General features: G+C 42.6%; 1 protein-coding gene and 1 long non-coding RNA gene across 2 annotated transcripts in view; one reads left to right on the top strand and one right to left on the bottom strand.

Annotated features, from left to right (window-relative positions):
* The window catches only part of LOC117002598, a 33,595-nt gene extending 27,743 nt beyond the window's left edge, over positions 1–5,852 (bottom strand). Inside the window, exon 1 of the long non-coding RNA XR_004419316.1 lies at positions 5,443–5,852. This is a non-coding gene — a long non-coding RNA (uncharacterized LOC117002598). The remainder of the gene's footprint in view (positions 1–5,442) is intronic.
* A 49-nt stretch (positions 5,853–5,901) lies between these two features.
* Positions 5,902–19,555, top strand: NINJ1 (ninjurin 1). Its single transcript, XM_033071882.1, has 4 exons — positions 5,902–6,097; positions 12,831–13,065; positions 16,853–17,014; positions 18,861–19,555. The coding sequence occupies exons 1-3, from the start codon at positions 6,026–6,028 to the stop codon at positions 17,005–17,007; spliced, it is 462 nt and encodes a 153-aa protein (XP_032927773.1). The 5' UTR covers positions 5,902–6,025; the 3' UTR covers positions 17,008–17,014; positions 18,861–19,555.
* The last annotated feature ends 7 nt before the right edge of the window (positions 19,556–19,562 follow it).

Below are 19,562 nucleotides of genomic sequence, written 5' to 3'. Positions count from 1 at the left end.
TGAGTGTTCACATCCCAAAGCTGTCAAGTTCTTTTAATATCAGCTTTAAAAGCAATGCCAAGGACTTCATCCAAGTCAACTGTCCTTCCCTGGTTCAACCACAAGCTACCAGGCAAACTGTGAGAGGTGCTGCATTAAATTCAAACAAAATGATCACAATAGTGATTTCTGGCCTTGAAATTCCATCTGGGTTTGAATTTCCGCTTACTATTTTAAACTGTGTGTCAGTAATAAACAGCAATCTGTGTTTGGTACTTAGTTGGTCTATCACAATGGGATTTGAAGTAGATATCACTTTAAGTCATCCAGACCTAAAGATTTCATATGGTTTCCTTAAAATCAAACAAACAAATGAAAAGTTATACAGTCAAATTTCTAGCTTTCCAAAAAGCTTCTGTCTATGAACCTGGCAAAAGAAAGCATGTAAGAGATGCAAATTTATATTTGTGAATTCATATATTGGAATACTATCATGACAAAGAAACTACCAAAAAATGCTTGAAGGCCAATGAGCAGGAGCCAGACCTAAGTCACCAGGTCTGACCTCATAGCTTACCCTACTTGAGCAAAATGTTAGGCTAGCTGACCTCCTGATGTTTCTTTCAACCTGATTTCTCCAGAGAATCTAGCAAAAACTTCCAGAAATTCTGGAAAAACTAACTTTATCTAGGAACTCTATCTAGAGAACAAAACCAGCCCCATTGCTTGCGCACTCCAGACATATGGGCTCCCATGTTGCACACATCAGTCACACAGTTAAGCCTATGCAGTATTTATGTGCACATGCAATGCACGTAAGTTTATCCCATTGCACACTGTGGAACCTGAACGCAGTCTTGAGAGAGCACAAAACCCCCAAAAGGGATCAGGCCCTACAGCCCTGCACATAGACAAAATCCTTCTGCTGCACAGCAGCTCTAAAGCCGTGACTGATGCTGCAAAATTGGGATAGCTAGCAAACATCACCTGGTTTTTTTGGTTGTTGTTTTGCTTGTTTATTTGCTGTTTGTTGGTTTTGTTGTTTTGGTTGGATTTTTTTTTGGGGGGGGGTTGTTATTTTTGTTTTGGTTGCTTTTTGGGATTTTTTTAAGGATAGTAATACTAATAAAAGACACAACAAATGGGGAGGGGCTGCACCTTGGCAATGAAGGCTGCTTCTTTCATGCCTTTCCTCTGGGCCACTGAGAGCAGGTGCTTGTGCTCTCAGGAGCCTCAGCACTGCTGTCACCTGTGGAGCTGGTTGTCTACCTCGTGGGCAAATTGTCTCTTTTTCTTCCTTCCTCTCTCTCTTTCCTCTCCCCGTAAATCTTGGAAGCTGGGAACTACTGAAAGCATGAGTCTGATACAAAAGAACCCTTTGAACAACTAATTTATTTCCTTTTTTCCGTTACTTTTTTTTTTTTAATGCATTTCAATAGCACACATTGTTCTACGAATTACATTTGGGAGTAATTCCATACACAAAGGCCTTTTCATTTAACTAGATTAGTCTTTTCATTGAATCACCAACTGTAGCTCTAGGGCCTAAGTCTTCTTATTTACCTGATAGCTATGTGGGGCATAAAATTCAGATTCACACCTGTACTGAGACCTGGCATTTTAAACAGGTGCATTCTTTACTCTGGTTTACAGATAACCTCCTTCCACTCCCTCTTCTAGACCACTGCTGCACCTCTGCACAACTCTGAAAAGTACATTAGGTTTGATTTTTCTTTGAATTCCTTGTTTTGAGGTATATTACTGCAAATGGGTCATCTGTGACCTATCACTGCCTATATATTTGATGAAAAAAGTTTAAATTAACCTTTCAAAAGTAAACATTAAACCCCAGAGTTTGCACACACATGTATTTAAATCATTCTCCATCTATTTGATATAATAAAATCTATTAAAAGAGTTTAACGATAGTAAGAAAATTCAGTTGGCTGGAATGAAACAATAACAATACAGTTTGGGAAACATAAATGCAACTGATTCTTAATCTCATTCATTACCTAGATGAAGACTCAGCGTCTCTGAAGTGAACTACCACTACTCTAAAAACACACCACCACCTCCTAAACATCATGTTGTTTGTGTATTTTGTAACAAACAGCTAAGTTATGCAGCTTCAGGCACATGCAAATGTGATTTTTTGAGCAAGACACTTTACCAGTTAAGAGAAATCATTAACGCACATCACAGTAAAAGACATCACATAAAAGACAATGCTGAAGCCTAGGAGAACTTTTAGACAAGCCTCACCATGCCAAATTTGCAACTTTATACGTCATTTCATTTCAGCTCTATAGTCTCCACAACAAATTTTGCAGGAAAAACACATCTTCTAATTGTACAAGTGTATAAATGTACACACATATATGTACTGTGGTTAAAAAGGGTGCAGAGATTCTACTAGGATTTTGAAAGGAGAAATTAATGTATACTAATAGACTAAGCTATGCCATTTCAGCCAGAAAGTGTAAAAGTTATGAAGTCTTACGACAGAGGATAAAAATAGGAGCTTTATTTCCTCCTGTCGAGTCTCTTCTATCCAAACTCCTGACATTTCTATTTTAAGTACAAGGCTGTACCTAGTTTCTCAGATAACATTGTGTGGTCACACTCCCTGAAGAAGGAAAAGGCGCAGCAGTGTAAGACACACCAAAGCAGGCATTCCAGGAGGCAGTTCATAGAAAGATTAAGCCAGGAGTGCCAGATCTCCTCAGGAAGTGTGCTCCAGAATTAGAGAACAGTACAACCACCTGATAACCTGGCAGGCTGTCATCCTGATCTAAAAAATATATAAAAAATGGATCATCAGGCTTTCCAGGGAAGAATGCCAATAATTTGTATAAAGGGCTAAGGCTGGGGGATCACACAGCTGTCTCTGAACACAAGATTTGGAGTCAGGCAACACGCCACAATGCCTGCTGGGCCCAGGCACAATTCTCTGGTTTCCAGATGACTTGTGGCCATGCTTCAGATTTGTACTTCACATTCAGATGAGATACCCATGAGTACTCCCAGCCACCTCCCTTCCAGAGGAGCCCAGGGCCATTGGGTCCCTCTTCTCCCTAAAATCACTCCTGTCAGGCACAGCCTTGCTGACATCTGCCCTGCAGGCACATTGGCTGCTCACCAAACAGCATCCAGCATTCCAGACTATAGAACAACTGTTTGCACAAGGCAGAAAAGAGCAGATGAGAGGCTGATTTGAGTGTTCAACTGATAAGCTGTGAACACAGCACACTGCACAGCAATGTATGACTGCGTGGAGGGCAGCAAGCCCAGGGGAAGTGAGCGCTACTGCACAGAGAAGTCCTTTGTGTAATGGGTAGTACTTGCCCTTTACAGAGAAAATTAACTGCCTTACACTTCTAAATGCGTCAAAAATTAATCCAAAAGAGTACTGGTAAATTGTATATCCTGGGTCAGAGCATTTTCACAAACTCCAGGCATCCCCATTTTAATGCTAAACCACTTACGTAGATGCTTCTGCTTATTTCTACGTAGGAGCTTACTCATTTCCTTCTGGCACAAGTCCAGCACTGCTGGAAACCTCTGTCTCAGAAAAACTGTTCCAAATGTGCGTGTCAAGCAAGGCAGCACAGCTTAAGCAAAAAAATATATTTAATTACTGGCTTCAAGGTTTTAATTCCAAAAATGGACAAACATGATTGCTGAAACTGATCTTCCCAATAGAAGAGGCTGGAAATTTCCATATGTGCTTCATGCATTAAGCCCATACCAGTTGCTTGTGAGCAGGTAAAACCAAAATCACAGAATCATGGAATGTTTTGGGTTGTAAGGAACCACAAAGATCATTTTGTGATCACAACCCTCCTGCCATAGACAGAGAACCTTCCACTAATGTCTTTCCAGAACATCTGGAAAATGTTCCAAAATGTTTTTCTAGGTCCTACTGATTAGGAAGGAAGGGCATTATCCCTTGCCTTGATCACTGGTTTTTCAGGGAAGCTCATGGTAAATAAAAAAATCCAGGCCACTTTCAGGACTCTGATATTAACATAACCATTGATTCTTGAAGCTGCCAGGCAACCCTGCAGTTCAAGTTATTCTGGGGCATTTCACAGAAGTGCTGTCCTTTCCAATTGTTTCTATATTTAGGATCATTCTGGGCCTGTCATATAGTCATCAGAGTGATTTTGAGGAAAAAAACCCACAAAATGGTTAGTAATTACTAACAGCTTGAGAATCCAATAGAGACTGGAAAATTCCTTCACAGCTGAGATGTGAAGATGCAGAGCAGTGGGGGTTTTGTTGTTTTCAATATTCTCATCTAGACTTCAATGGCTGTTCTGACAGTGGTCCCAAGGACTATCTGCGCACCTTCCAGTATCTGGTCTGCACAACACTCACCAGAACCCCTAACTCAGACTCCTGGGACAACACTCACAGTCTCTCTTCTTGTACTTGACATGCAAACAAGACCTACCTACTATAGAGTGTTGTCTTGTTTCATTGCATGGCTGCAGACTGATCACATCACCAGTCTGCCTCTCTCTGACCACAGTTTTGAGTCTATTTCCACATAGGGAGCACAGGGTCTTTTCCATAAGCAGCAAAATACTTTTTTTCAGATTCAACCCATAGAACTAACTCAAAGTCTGGATAACATGGAATTTTATTATTATACTGGACTGACAAATGTGAAGTTTCAACAGAGAACTACTGTTTCAGACCGTATGTCTCACAAATACAAATCCAGCTGTTTCCCAATTTCACTGAAATGACACCCATTTCCCACAGGATTAAGAACAGGTCCTACTCTCAGGTCTCCTTGGCACATGATTGTGCAGCACACAGGGAGTTAGCCCACAGGGGGAATCACTCAGCACTGTCACTGTCATGTCCAAAGAGCAGACCCCTCATTTCCAGGACTAAGGGCAGAATAATTTCACTATAGCACATCAAACCTTTGCAACCGCCAGACAAGGTTCTTAAAATGCATTTGCACAGAGGTACAGAAGATGAAAAAGGGGTCCTTGAAAATATAGCAGTATCTCTGAAAATGTCACTGGATGCTTGCAACCAGAGAGGGCTCTGACCAGGTTGCCCTGGGATCCAAACGAACAATTATGGTTCATGCACATTTAATGACTGTTAAATGAACAGGTAATATATCTGATAAAGGCTGGCCTAGCTGAGTGTATTACTGAAGTTTGGCTACCACAAACCTAAAAATTAAAGAAAGCAATATGTCTTTTTAAGCCTTGTACTTGTTAAGAACAGTGTAGTTTATACACATGCACCTTTGCTGTCATAATACATTGTTTCTTCCGTTTGCTATGGACTATAACAACAAACTTTATTGCTCTCTCCAAATTAGTGTTTTCTAACCCACTGCACTAACAACTACTCAGGAACATTTTCAGTGCAGATGAGCAGTTCAGGCTTTAAAAGAGATTACATGTGGTCATATAAAACCCAATTACTTACATTTATTTTTTACATTTCAGCTCTTGCTGGCAGTTGTTTCTATGCATCTGAATGTTCCTCTGATGTCTCATCATCACCAAGCCTGTATGTTGTTTGGTTTTGTACATCCTCCTTGTCACTGCACAGCTGGGAAAATAAGCATAAGCATAGACAAAAATGTAAAGGACAATGAGGGGGAAAAAAGAAAATTATACTGAAATCCTATAAACACTGATCAGAGAGCTCTTAAAATCAAATTCTATCTTTCCACTTTGTCAAGACAGATTTCTGAAATGTGCCATTTGCATCCACTACCACTTCCCCACACACAGAACCACCCGCAGTGTGATTGCTGGCCAACACCGAGAACCGGAGCTCAGCCCGGGCTGCCCCGGGCCCGGCCCAGCGCGGAAACCTCCGCCCGCAGGCAGGCGGGGACAGGCGGGGAGGGAGGCGGGGAAGAGCGGGGGCAGAGCCGAGGGAAGCCGGGCGGGAGGGGCCCGTGCGCCGTGCGGGGAGGCCGGGCCAGCTCCGAGAAGCGCTGCCCCGCAGGGAGCTTTCCCCTCCCGCCCCGCCCGGGACAGCAGTGGCCCGGGCGGCCGCGATGGACTCCGGCAGCGAGACCCACGAGCTCAACGGGACGGTGGAGGGCGCGGAGTCGGCGGCCGAGGAGCAGGTGAGGGCCGGGCGGGGTGCGGGGCCCGCGGCCTTCCCGGCGCTTTGGCCGTCCCGGAGCTGGGGGACGGGGACTCCGCCAGGCGCGGCGGTGGTCGCTGCTGCTCGGTTTTTATTGCTGGCTTTCTGCCTGCATTCCGCGCCGTGTGCCCGGGCAGGCCGGGCAGAGCATCCAGACAGCTCCCGGCTCCTACACCTGTCTCCAGGGCTCTCCTTCCCGGGACCCGCCCGCAGCTCGCTGTGCCTGCGGGGCTTTGCCCGCCCGGCTGGCTTGGGACAGATACCCACGCAGAATAAGCAGGTACAAAACTAGGAGGAATTACTGAAGTGGTTGCGCCTGTATGGTTAATTTCCATGCAGTAAGCAAAATAAAATCAAGAATACCCAGCTTTTTCCTACTCTCATGTCAAAAAATACCGGACATCCTCACTTGGAAGTATTCATTCCACATTCTGTTTAAATATAAAGCATGTTTGCAGAGCATGCCACTTATCTGGAAAAAACAGATGGGTAAAAGAGTGTCTTTTATCTTGTTTTGGAAAGGACTAAACTCCAAAGGCAGCTCTTACTTCAGCCTAAGTCACTGCCACACAGAAACCACTGTACTAAACCTTCTTCTGTGTCACTGGTAAAACGCTCTGGTTACAGACTGGGCTGATCATGTAGCACATCTGTCCTTCCTCCATCCCTCCCTCCCTGCCAAACCTCAGAGTCATGAATATCAAACTAAGAAAAATAAAAACCTCGTTTTAATAAATCCTGGAAATCCTACCTAAAGTGAATCAAGGCTGGGATATGCAGGTCAAACTGATGACCTGGAGTGGTTTTCTCTAAACGTCTGAATTCTCTCATATTCAGCTTTGTGATTGCATCACAAGTACTCTTGATGGGGGGGGTTTCCCAATGTGGTCTGCTCCAAGAATTTTTCAGCAACTTTCCTGTTTTACTTCATCTTCAGTTGCAAGCAACCCTCATTTACATCTTTCCCATCAAAACTCAAGTTCTCAGTGAGTGCCATATAAAGAATAAGCTGTGAGATGTGCTGTTCCGTTGTTTTAAATGTATACAGTGGCACTTCAGTGAACTTCATACATCTCTAATTTTCTCACACACACAGACACAAAGTATATGCAAGGTAAAACATATGGGGACAGATTTTTCAAACACCTATCTTTGAATAGAAGATACCTTAAAAACTCTGCCAGTGTTGACAATTCACACAAACAAAAGAGCACCCTAGCTCAGCAGCCACCTAAACCTGGAGACATCTGCATATTAGAGTCAAAAGTGTGTCTGCTTTGAGGAATGCTCACAGGCATCGGAACATGGGCCACCCTCGTTTCCTTCCTTCCCATCCCAGCATCTGTCTTCTCCTCAAAACAGGCTCTCTTGCACATCTTCACCACTGACCACTGCCTTCTCATACAGAAGAGCTGACATGAAATGCAGGTGTAGTTGTTACCTTCAAAGCAAGATTAAGAAGAGATCAGTTAAGCTCTCGGTAGTGCTGAACAAGTGGTCACACATGATTTGATGTGGTTTATTTTTATTCCAACATTCATTTGAATACATATTTTAGCAGCTATCAGGCTTTAGAAGCAAGAAATTCCTTGCTTCTAGGATTGGGTTGGTGTAGCACGCCTCACTGACTCATGTGTGTAATTATACCTGGCAGAAGTGTCTCATCTTTTTTCAAAGGATCTGTTCATACAAATACAGATTGCAACTGTTTTTTGATCCATGTAGTTGCTTTCCTTGTTCATGGTCCGTATTGAAACATTCTCAATCTATCATGTTGTAAAATCTAGTTTAGTGTTTCCAAGGTAACAGGGTGTGCTAGATGAAGGAGTTAAAGAAGAGCTATGAACAAGGTGAACAATATTTGGAGAGAAATAAACAGCTTTAATCATGTTATTCCTAAAAATGTGTTGAAGTCTGTATATTCAGAAGTAATTTGGAACATAAAAGTAATTTGAAACAAGGCAGTTTCTTGGCATCATACTGCAAGTAACCAGCTTGTAGGAACTTGAAATTATTTTGCTGCATATAGGCTGAAATATATATTCTCCTTACTGTCAAACTGAATATACTCCAAATATTGATATTATTGGTGATAAGTTTTTGCTTGCATGTTTTTTAAGTAGCTAGAGTAAACAGTCTGTTAACCACAAAAAATAGTCCACAGACCATTTGTGAGAAATAGTATTGTAAATCAAATGACTGGAATGAGTAGTAATAATCCAAGGCAGAAAAAATTATACAGGAGCAAACTTCTATTTAAATAGCTGTGTGAACTAGTTTAAGTTACTTCTTCATTTCACAAAGTTAGTCATGCGGTGTACTGATTATTTTACACTACAGTAATTTCACGAATACAAGCCGCACCAATTTGACTAAGATTTTGCTCCTAAACTGGAAATGCGGCTAATACTCAGGAGCGGCTAATATGTGAATAATTTTCTGACATTTACAACCTCAGAAGTGCCAACCAGAGTGCCGAGCCGAGCAGCTGCAAAGTCAACATTTTGCGATTGTTACAAATTGCTACTCTGTTGCACCGCAGGTGGAGCCTGGCTGCCTGCAGGCAGCACGGGGGGCGGGGAGAGAGGAGGGAGAGCTCTTTCCTTCCCTCCTCTGCCGCAGCCCAGGGAAGAGACGGGGGGGCCCCGCGCCGCCATTGCGGCGGCCCGGGGAGGCGGCAGGGGCCCCGCGCCGCCATTGCCGCAGCTCTGGGAGGCAGCGGGGCACCCGCGCCGCCACTGCTGCGGCTCTGGGAGGCGGTGGGGGGCTCCGTCCCTGCCTGCCACCACAGGGCAGCGCCGGGCCGTGGTGACCGAGCCCAGTGGCAGCAGTGGCTGGCCCCCAGTGGCCCCGCCGAGCGGCAGCGCCGGGCTGGACTACCTGGCCCCGTCGGCAGCCCCTAGCGGGCCGAGCCTGCACAGCCCGAGCCGAGACAGTAAACCCCGCCCTGCCGCCGTTCTGTTACTATTTGGCAACTTTGTTGCACGCGAGTCCTCGCTGCGAACGACAGAGCGGCTTATACTCGGGTGCAGCTTATTTATGGACAAAAAATGAAATATTTGCCAACACCCAGAGATGCGGCTTATACTCAGTGCGGCTTGTATTCGTGAATTTACTGTAATTTTATGAGTAGAAATATTCTAACTGGGTCCTGGAACCAATACAACTTTAGGGAAACAGTACTTGGCCCTCCGCAGACTGTACTTTTTCCTTTTTTATTATTAAGTATTTTAGCTCTCAGGAGTCAACGTGATTACCACCGTTTTTTTCTTATTGTAGTCATACTCGCATTTTCTGTTTTTATAAAAGTGATTCTTCTTAAGCACAGGGGTTTGAAGCTGCTAGAAAATCATGAGGTCTATGAAATACAAACACATGCTGATTTTGTTTTTTTTTTTAATTTGCCTACAACCACAGCATGTCAAGATGTGATTGCAGAGTTCTCATGAACCAGTCAGTGTTACACTGGGTTGGTACTTGGGTGAACATCTTCCCTCTCTCCTCAAAATAAAATTTTCATGGGAAATGAAATTGATGATTCATTCCAGAGCCAGGGGTAGGGGTTTTTTTCTCTCTTGTGTCAGTGCTAAACTGAACAAGTGATCTAATGTTTTGTTGAAGGAAAAACCACAGAATATCTTCTGAGGAGGTTTACAAAGGATCCATTAGAGATAAGGAGACCACGAGGATGGTGAGGGCCTGGAGGGGAAGCCTTGATCTGTTCAACTGGAGAAGAGGAGGCTGAGGGGAGACTCACTGGGGTCAACAACTTCCTCTGAGAGGCAGAGGAGGGGCACTGATCATTATTATGTGGCAAATTTCCATTGTTTGATAATTCAGACTTATTCCTAAACACAAGAGTTTCAGAAAGCTTGCTCTATGGCATTACAAACTCAGAGATCATTCTGGTCCATTCTCATTTTGAATCAAGGCTGCTGTCCCATAAAATTGCATTAATAACTAACCCCAAATAGAAAGAAAACTGCTGTAATCCTTACAGTAACAATTTACTGTATTTAGAAAAGATCCTTTATTGTTTTCAAATATTTCCATTTTCAGTGCTGTTTCCTTCCTGTTGAATCACCAGGTGGAGCTTAGCTGTGATTCATGAAACTTAGCACCTAAGGACATTTGCTGCAGAGCCACTTGTATTTGCTTGTAACCAGTAAATCCTTTCTGTATTTCAAAGGAACTCAGTTCTTCTAGGTGTACCATTGAAATGGGGAGTGAAGGAAAGCAGGGACGAAGTCTGTACTAATACAGGAGACTGTGAACTGGTATCATGCAATCTTGGAGTGAAAGTTCCATCTTAGAGGAACAAAAATATTCCCATTTAGGACATGGCATTGTAGCTTTATCCTTGCAGAGTGCAGTGCTCTGGGCAAGCAAATAGCCCCTGCTTCTGTGAGGAGACCCAGAGTGGTACTGCTGTGAGGACAGCACCATGTCACTGGGAATACCAGTTCTTCCATGGGACTCTTCCAGTCACAGATGGAGCAAGAGGGAGATGCTTTTCACTCCTGTCCTTTGTCTAACTGTGCACAGACCAGCAAGGCAGGTTGGTGTGCTGAGATGCTGAAGCTTTGCAGCACTGAGGACCTGAAGCCAGGCAGGGAATACTGCAAAGAATCCAGTCCCAACTGCACCTGGCTCTTACACACGTGAGCACACGTGCTGGCTTTGCTCAAACTCCTTTGGAGACATGAACACAAGGGCTTAGCTCATCTCTACCAAGGAGTTTAAATGTTCAATGTGTGTGAGGAGGTTTTCTGGTTGCACTGAGACTGAAGCAGGTCACGTGCAAGGCATACTGCTCCTTTGCCAAGTGACACCTGCAGGAAAAGCCTTCCTTTGCATACATCCTATAAAATGTCCAGACATCCCACTGTCCCTGTCCACAGCCCTGTGGGTGCTCACAGCACAGTGAGTGTTTGGTGCTCTGGGCTGCACACATTGCTGCATGCCTGGAATCTCCCTGAAACCATAAAGCTGCATAACCAAGCTCTGCTATCATTTCCCTTGTACAGACTGTCACTCTCCTGAGCTTAAGGCAACATCTCTTCTTTCATTGCCTGTCTATATATTGCTGTGTAACACACAATCTGATCTTAAAAAAGTGTCCATGTAGTACTGACTGCATCAGCTTCAACACCTCTGGCAGTGACCTTCAGCTTGCTCCCAGAAGACAAGGCTAATTTTTTTGTTTCTTTGTTTTACGGTTTTCCAGCATCAGTCAGGAGACATGAAGTGAATGTTTTCATGGGGTTTTCATGATTACAGGTCATTTTTCCTGGTGAAGGCAAGATCACAGGCTGAGAAAAAGCTCTGACATTTGCTGCTGCCCTATGACAAATTACACTCAGTCAAATACTCAGGCATGTGATGGGTGACAACATGTCTGGTGAAAATAGGTCAAGTTTGGTGTTTAAATGCCCTGGAAAAACTGTCAATGTGTTCATGAATATCTACCCTATTTAAAAGGAGGCTTTTAGGTCAGGACTGTGGCAAGCCTGGCTTGGGAGTTGATCATGTTTACTGCTGCTAAGGAGAATAATTAGAAGGTATCTTCTGCATTTGAACTAACCTGCAAACCTGACTTCTTTCACAGGATTTTCTGGCAAGGAGGAACATATTTGGACAGTAACAAAGTCTCTAAGAAGTAGGTTTAAAGAAGTCAGCTAGAATAAGCTTACTTTTCTTATGTTTGTCTATTATTCTTGAAGTCTAGAAGTAAGAGCAGCAAGAATGAAATTCCTAACCTGTTCAGAGACAGCAGGATAGAGGATCACTTACTCTTCCTTCCTCATGGAGTTGGGTGGCTGAGTCTAACCTAGTTACCCTAAGCTGCATCTAATCCATGGAGAAATAGCACCTCTGGGAGATAAGCAGTCAAATTTCAAGTCAGGTCACATAAATCATCATCAGGAGACACTCATATATTCATTCCATTGGGTCAATTAGCTCTAGGTTTGCCCTATAGTTGGTTTTTATTTTCCTGTGTGTTTGCAGAGCCATTAAAAACTCAAATAAATGAAAAACAACCCCAAACCAAAACCAAAAGCTGATGCGAAAATGGGGTAAAAAGATTCCCTTGTAATTGGGCAATTCTTGGCAACAACAGATCACATGATAGTTGGCTGGAAAACATCTGTCTATGGGTGTATGGATGGCCCTGGACAGTGGCGTGGCAGAGAAAGGAGTAGCAAGGAAAGGAGGGCAAGGAAAGCTCACATCAACTTCACATCAGTCCTATTTTAAGGACTCATGAGTAATGAAGGAACTTTTTGGATGTGTGATGAGAGAAAGTGAATTTAATAAATATCTGTATTTTTAAGTCTGCCTTCAGGAGTAAGTTAGTCACAACAACCTGTTGTTTGCTGGATTGTGTTACAGTGGTTTTTCTCTCCCAACTTTTTCTCAGTGCAGACTTTTCAACCTTTCCAGTTTCTGCTTTTCCCAGGGTAAAAACATGCTGACTGTATAGATTGATCCTATAGGCAAACTGGAAAAAGTGCCAAAGGGCAGTAGAGACAGGCAATGTTTTCTGCTCTCCTCTGGAGGACAGGGGTAACAGTGGGAAAGCTGCACAGAAGTCTCAGCATGCCTGTGGCTCTGCCCGTAGGATCACAGGAACCATTTGATGAGCCAATTGATGTTTCACTCACCACCAGTTAAGAGACATGAATAACCATTTTCTTCTCTGATGGCTCCAGCGCAGATCATGGCAGTGGTTCCAAAGGAACAGACCCATGAACATCAACCACTACGCCAACAAGAAGAGTGCGGCCGAGAGCATGCTGGACATCGCCCTGCTGATGGCCAATGCCTCCCAGCTCAAAGCCGTCATGGAGCAAGGGCCCTCCTTTTCCTTCTACATCCCGCTGATCATTCTCATCAGCTTGTCGCTCACCCTGCAAGTTCTGGTGGGGGTGCTCCTCATATTCCTTGGTAGGTAGCAACAACAAGAACCATTGACTTGTATGTTTCTTATAGGACACAGCCTATAAGATGGTAAATAAACACACCTTTTGCTTTTAAAGAGCCTTTATCTCAGAACTGATTCAAATTAGAATCATAGAATCATTTAGGTTGGAAAAAACCTCTGAGATCATCTAGTCCAAAAGTTAACCCAGCACTGCCCTGTTCACCACTAAACCATGTACATAAACACCACAACTGCATGTCTTTTAATTATCTCCAGGGATGGTGACTCAACCACTTCCCTGGGCAGCCTGTTCCAATGTTTGACAACCCTTTCAGTGAAGAAATTTTTCCCAATATCCAAAAATAGAGATTTTCTCTTGAAACCGTAGAAATACTGCAACAAACAGAGGAAGGGCAACTTCATGTGAAATCTTCAATTTTTATCGACTTCCTCCTACTCATTTGCCCATACTATGAATATGTTTTTCTCCAGAATGCCTGAGCAGGAAGGAAAATTATGAAATATTGTAGAAGAAGGCTAGATAGGATAATGCAGTCTATGCAGTTTCATAATAATGTTTTTGACGACACCTGTTGCTTAATCTTATGACTGAAATATGTTTCTTCCATATCAGTCATATAAGAAAATATTGTGAACGTGGAACTCCAAAAGGGAAGTGAAAGTCAAAATGTGCATCATCGTTTGGTGTGGCAGGTTGCCTTTAGCTTAGCTATGTTGCAATCAAATCAAACTGCATCTACCATTGCCCACCTGGAATAAATGACACCATCACTGGTAGGAAACTGCTGTGGATCATTTCTGCTAGTGATATGGGATCATTTATTTTCAGAGTGTTTTTCAAATCTCATCCTTTACCTTAGTAGGGCTAGATAACTGACCTTGGGCCTAACGTAAATGGAAAGGCAGAGTTCACATATGGCATTTAATGAGTTATGGGTGCCACCTTTGACATCCCTGTCAATTTTCACTGTTCTGCTCTCTTATCACAGCTGACAAAACAGCATTCTCTTCAAGGAGAAAATTCCTAGGGATCCAGGATATGCATGGCTTGTAATATTCACAGTTGATGTAGCTTCTTTCTATCTTACAAAAGAGATGGAATGCAGCTGTCTCTGCATTTGTTAGAGTTGGTGCAATAGCAGAATCCAGGTCTTGGCTCAGAGGAGATTCCAGGAGGGGACTGAGAAAAAAACAACCTTTTGATGCTCGGAGGTGTGGGAAGCGAGTAACGGAAAAATCAGCAAAATACTTTTATGTTCCTCGGTTGACGGCATCTCCCTGGTTGTTTCAGCAGGCTTTAGACAAGTTCCCTGTCTTTCTGTTGGGCAATAATTTCCCAGTATATGCTGAGATTTTTTAATGATTGTTTCTGTAAGACGCTGCTAAAATGGTTTAAATTGCTGTCAATTTTATCTTTGTCACATTGAGAATGACAGAGCCCTTGGCTTATGGTGATGCACTCTTGGAGCAGTGTTGTCCTGCTGAGGTCAAAGACAGAAGGAAAACAGGAAATAGGACATGAAGGTATGAAGATATAGGCATCAGAGCAATAACTTGCTTTTCACAATGTGTATTTTATAATTCTGGCCGGCAGGAATAGTTTGCTTCTATGTCCAGCGGTGAAATTCTCTCTCTTTAAGCTCTCACACGGCCAAACAAAAGTCTGTGCCACCATCCAGTTTCTTTCCTTGAGTCAGGGTTTCATCCTGGGAGCTACCAGTTCTCACAGTTTCTACTAGGTATTAAAAGCTTTTCCTCTTTCAAAAGAGCCTTTCATGAAAACAATATGAGAAACGTTCAGCAAACTTGGGCTTGGAAGTGATTTGGTGACCTTAACTTTTTGGACAAAAAGTTAAGAATGTCTTAAAATAGTTTCAGTGGCATGAAATCATAGTAATCCACTATAATAAAATACTTAGGGAATAACTGTTCTTAAGAACATTTTCACAAACACTCTCATCTTAAGTGCTGTAATTACAAAGATGGGATTACTGCAATTCTACTTCAAAATTTAGAGCTCTTCCTAAACTGACAAGTATTACTTGTCTTGTCTCACCCTCCTTTGGACAAAGGGACAGGTCTGAAAGTTTCAGTTTGCCTTTCAGTGTGATTACTTTTAACTCGCATAACAGGCCAGGTCATTATTGCCTTTCCATTTTAATCCAACTGTCTCAAATGTTCTTATTCCGTGTTTTAGAACTAGTGATTCCATTTCATTTATTCTTCATTGCCATGGCAGTATTAGAGTCCTTCCATGTCAGGTTGGGGTGCAGGCATCCACATATCTCCATATGGTTTACAGATGTGCAAACTCCTTTTAAGGTTGAAGTACTACTGAACTTAAATTATTTCATGCCTGCACAGGTGTGCAGTAGCTTCTCAGGACCGTTCCCCCACACTGTGTTTCAATGCTTTGCCTGGCCTGTGATACTTGACTACACTGCTTCAGCAAACAGGACTTGAGCAGGCACCCAGAATTCCTTCAAACCAAAACAGCATTGTTAGGGACCCCAGGTGAACCTGGATGTTAGCACTTCAGCATCACGAGTGTGTTTGTGACCACTTAGCTGCTTCAACAGCAAGGGATATTGGTTCAGTGGTTCACTGCTGCAGTATGGAACAGGGTGATGATGATACAAGCAAATAACAAGATTATTTTGTGTGGTAGAGTCATAAGCTGTATGTCTATGTATGTGCCTATCTCAAGGAGCTCTAAGTTTTATGTTGCTGTAAAAACTTGTCTGGTAGAAAGTTTCTGTCACATGCAGACACACGCTCCAGTGATTTATGCTCTTGGTAACCTGAAATCTTAATAGACAAAACCCATTCTCTAAACATGATCCAGAATTCATCACTCCACTAGCATCGAAGGAATGTAACCAAGGGTCTGAGCTGCAGGGCCCTTACAGAGACAGGAAACTCTTGGGTTTTCACATGGTGTTTCAGTGGGCGTGATAGTATTTGGTCAAAGTTGGACCTGATGATCTTGGAGGTCTTTTCCAGCCTTAATGATTCTATGATGCCACGCAAGTGCCCCAGGGTTCTTGCTGTCTTAAACCAAATGTAGTATTAGCCCAGTGTAACTAATTCCTATGCTATCACCAGGAATCAAAGCTTACACTATATTAATGCTGTCTCCCTTGTGTGAGCCTCCTTCACTCCCTTTAGCAGTTCTACCAAAGAACAGCTGCAAGAAACAAAGGACAGTGTTTGTACAGTGGATGCTCTCTGTAGAAAGGACTGCAGCTACATTGCTCTGACATCACCCTCTGTTTAACAGATAGAGTGCTCTTGCTTTCTAAAGGGAGAATCAGGGAAAAAGCAGGGAGTACGAGGGAATACAAGCTGTGGAAGGGCACCAGTACAGAAAAAATCCAACACTGGCAATTAGATTTGTAGCATTTTAACTAGGAAATTTAACTTTATCCTGTCAGGACTTCGAGCTTCATGTATTCAAGACTGAAATAATTTTTAAATGCTTAAAAGTCTGCAGCAAAGCTAGGCTTCAAAACATCAAGAACTCGAAAGATTTCTTGTGATGTTAGTGCATCCATTACTTCCCATGTGTCTCCACAGAGATTAGATGCTAATTACTGAAAATTAATAGGCTCCTTGTGGTTACAGACCTTCCCCTTAGCGCTTTCACTGTCACTGCAGAATCTTTTCAATATGACTGATTTAAATAGGTTAGCATACGATAAATTCTTTAACTACAACAGTATGAAACCTTTAATTCTGGATTTTGTAATATGCATATCATTAAACATTTTTTCTCCTTTCTCTTTGAAGTAAAATATGACCTTAACAACCCTGCAAAACATGGAAAGCTGAATTTCCTCAACAACCTTGCAACTGGACTAGTATTCATTATAGTAGTTGTGAATATTTTTATCACTGCTTTTGGAGTGCAGAAACCAGTTGCTGAGTCAGCATCAAGACAGTAAGGACCAGGTGAGTGTGGTTTCCTGTAGCATGAGGTAGCAGGGCACACTGGGGCACTTTAGCAACAGCTACAGGCTGATCTGTACTATCCAAGTTCTTGCAAATACCTGAGTTCACTTCCCATTAGTGCAAAAGCAGAAGCTGCTGGGAACTGGTCAGTTATTGCAGTGTGTTTGTGAATGTGGAGTTCAAAAGTTGACAGCAGCACATGTGTCACCCATAGGAAGTTAAGGATTGTCCTGGCGTAGCCACTCCTTTTCCTTACTGCTGACTGAGACAATAAGGGAAATAATGTTGTTCTGCTTTCTCCAAATGCCTCTCCTTTTTTAAAGGAAGGTTTGCACCCAGTCTGTTACTTAACAATGAAGACAATCTATTTCCAAGTAGCTAGGGCTGTTAAATCTGACATATAACACTGCACGTGCTGGAGCCTCTCAGTTCCTGTACCCCAGATTGTGGGGCTCCTCTGTCCTCCACAGGACAGGGCTTTGCTCTGTGGAAGGCTCAGCCCACAAAGATGGGCACTATCACTTCACATGTGGCCATTTAGGATGTTGTTGCTCTACCTGCACTTTCAGCTTTGTTCTTTCCTTACACAGAAGGATAAATATAGGAATTGTGGGGATCAAAATGTGTATCTTCCTAGCATCATAGTTATGATGAGCAGTTTGGGAGGAGATAAACCTAAATTGTAGGCTTGTAACACAAGAAGCACCATGGTCATCATCTGCCTTTAAAATAGCACTGCTAAGTCTGTGTGCCAGCATTACTCTGGCTCTTGGTCTCCCAGATCTCAGCCTAGGTTCACAGACTTGCTGAAGAAGGAGTGACTGGGCTGACAGGCCATGGTCCAGTCTGTGCTACACAGGCAGCCCCTGCATGTAACATTACTGCTTCTGGTAAACTTCTACAGGAAACCCTTTCTCCATGAAAAAGGAGATAACAAGGCTTTTAAATCATTAACCTGTAGATGGACAGTGCAACAGAAATCTGTAACAACAATGGGAGTCAAACCAAAATTTATCATCAGTTGAAACAGCGTGGGGGGAAATCAGCGCAAAAACTTACTAGGAAGATGAAAACAACATTAATTTATCTCAGGGCATGGGTGGAATTTTCTGCTTTAATGAAAACGTGTGAAATTTTGACAGTGAAACAAGATCGTTTTATTGCATTTTCTGGCCATAGTCACTAAAGACTGATAAATATTTAATTTTAACAGCAAAGAGCACATAGATTATCTGAGCTATTATCAGAAATACAGGTAGAACGTTGACTTCAGAAGTACATGTTAAAGCAGTACTGAAGCACTAACCCCAAAATTACACTGGCAAAGCCAGGAGAGTTGCATGAAGGATAATTGGAATTTTAGCTGCCTTCACAGGACGAAACACACACAATACCAGGGACAGAGGCAGAGACAAGGATCTGAAATAGGCATAAGGAAGCTCAGAACAGAGCCAGCAGCTGCGGGCTCCTGGCTCCACACTCTCGCACATGCAGATTCCTAATTAAACAGCCAGATGTGTGTCTAGAACCTATTTTTTGCTGCAGACTTCTTAAATGTGAAAGTTCTGTAATGCTTTGGAACATTACAGCTGGTTTTTTCTCATTTGTGCCCACTGCCCTTGCTAAAAACATCTGGTCATCTGAATGTAAATTGAAAAATAAGTGTGTTTTAGTCTGTTGCCACAGTCTCCTCAAAACCCTGAGAGAAGTGGGTGGCCACCATTTTTTGTCTTCACCTTTGCTATTACTCACCCTTTTACACAGAAAACTTAATTCCCCTTTAAAGCAAATCTGTCATTTACTGTAATTCCTGTATCACTAAAATATTAATGTCTTTGTGTTTCAGAGACCTGGAGCATTCATTTTAGATGCCATTTGTAGTTGAATCAGCTACACTGGACACAGAGGGGAAGGAAAAATAATTTGAAGAAGCTGGACACACCAAGCAGCTTTCTCAAGCTTCCAACACTTGTATACCTGAAATTTTCCCATGTGTTAATATTTAACTGTTTGGCATCTCAGAAAAGGTTGATTTTCCCCAAGGATACAGTTTTTCTGGAATATTGGCATTTCAGTTTCTGAAGAAACTTAATTTTTTTTCAGAGAAGTACCATAAACTCATGAAACAAGGAAATATCATCTGGTAGCATTTCACAGGACGTTTCTTTTTACATGCCTTTGGTTTTTGTGGCAATTTGTCATTTGCACCATTGTAAGAAATGTCAGGCCTTTGATTCTGACATGGTCTCACTGTCCTTTATTTCACAGCTTGGCACCAAGCCCATGTACTCTGTAGCCCAGCAGGGCTTTTCCTTTGCAGTGTGTTAAGGTAGCTGTGCCTTATTTTTCTTTTTTTTCCCACTCTAGCTAAAGCAAAGATGAGTCAAACAGAAACAAGCAACATTCTTTTGTCTAGTTTTGTTCATAGGTAATCATTTGTATTGTTCCTTCTGGACACACTTAAAATTTCCTGTCCTTCATGCACAGACACAAATAACCTAATTGTTAATGGTTTCTCACCATGATCTACTATTCTGTGTATTCTGTA

This window comes from Catharus ustulatus, chromosome 13, assembly GCF_009819885.2.
Source record: "Catharus ustulatus isolate bCatUst1 chromosome 13, bCatUst1.pri.v2, whole genome shotgun sequence".
NCBI classification, from domain to species: Eukaryota; Metazoa; Chordata; class Aves; order Passeriformes; family Turdidae; genus Catharus; species Catharus ustulatus.
The sequence above is the reverse complement of the archived record's forward strand: the minus strand, read 5'-3'. Positions and strand labels throughout refer to the sequence as shown.

Coding starts and splice junctions, on each gene's coding strand:
- NINJ1 (XM_033071882.1), top strand. CDS start 6,026: ATGGACTCCGGCAGCGAGACCCACGAGCTCAACGGGACGGTGGAGGGC. Junction 6,098..12,830: donor AGTCGGCGGCCGAGGAGCAG/GTGAGGGCCGGG, acceptor TGATGGCTCCAG/CGCAGATCATGGCAGTGGTT. Junction 13,066..16,852: donor GGTGCTCCTCATATTCCTTG/GTAGGTAGCAAC, acceptor TTCTCTTTGAAG/TAAAATATGACCTTAACAAC.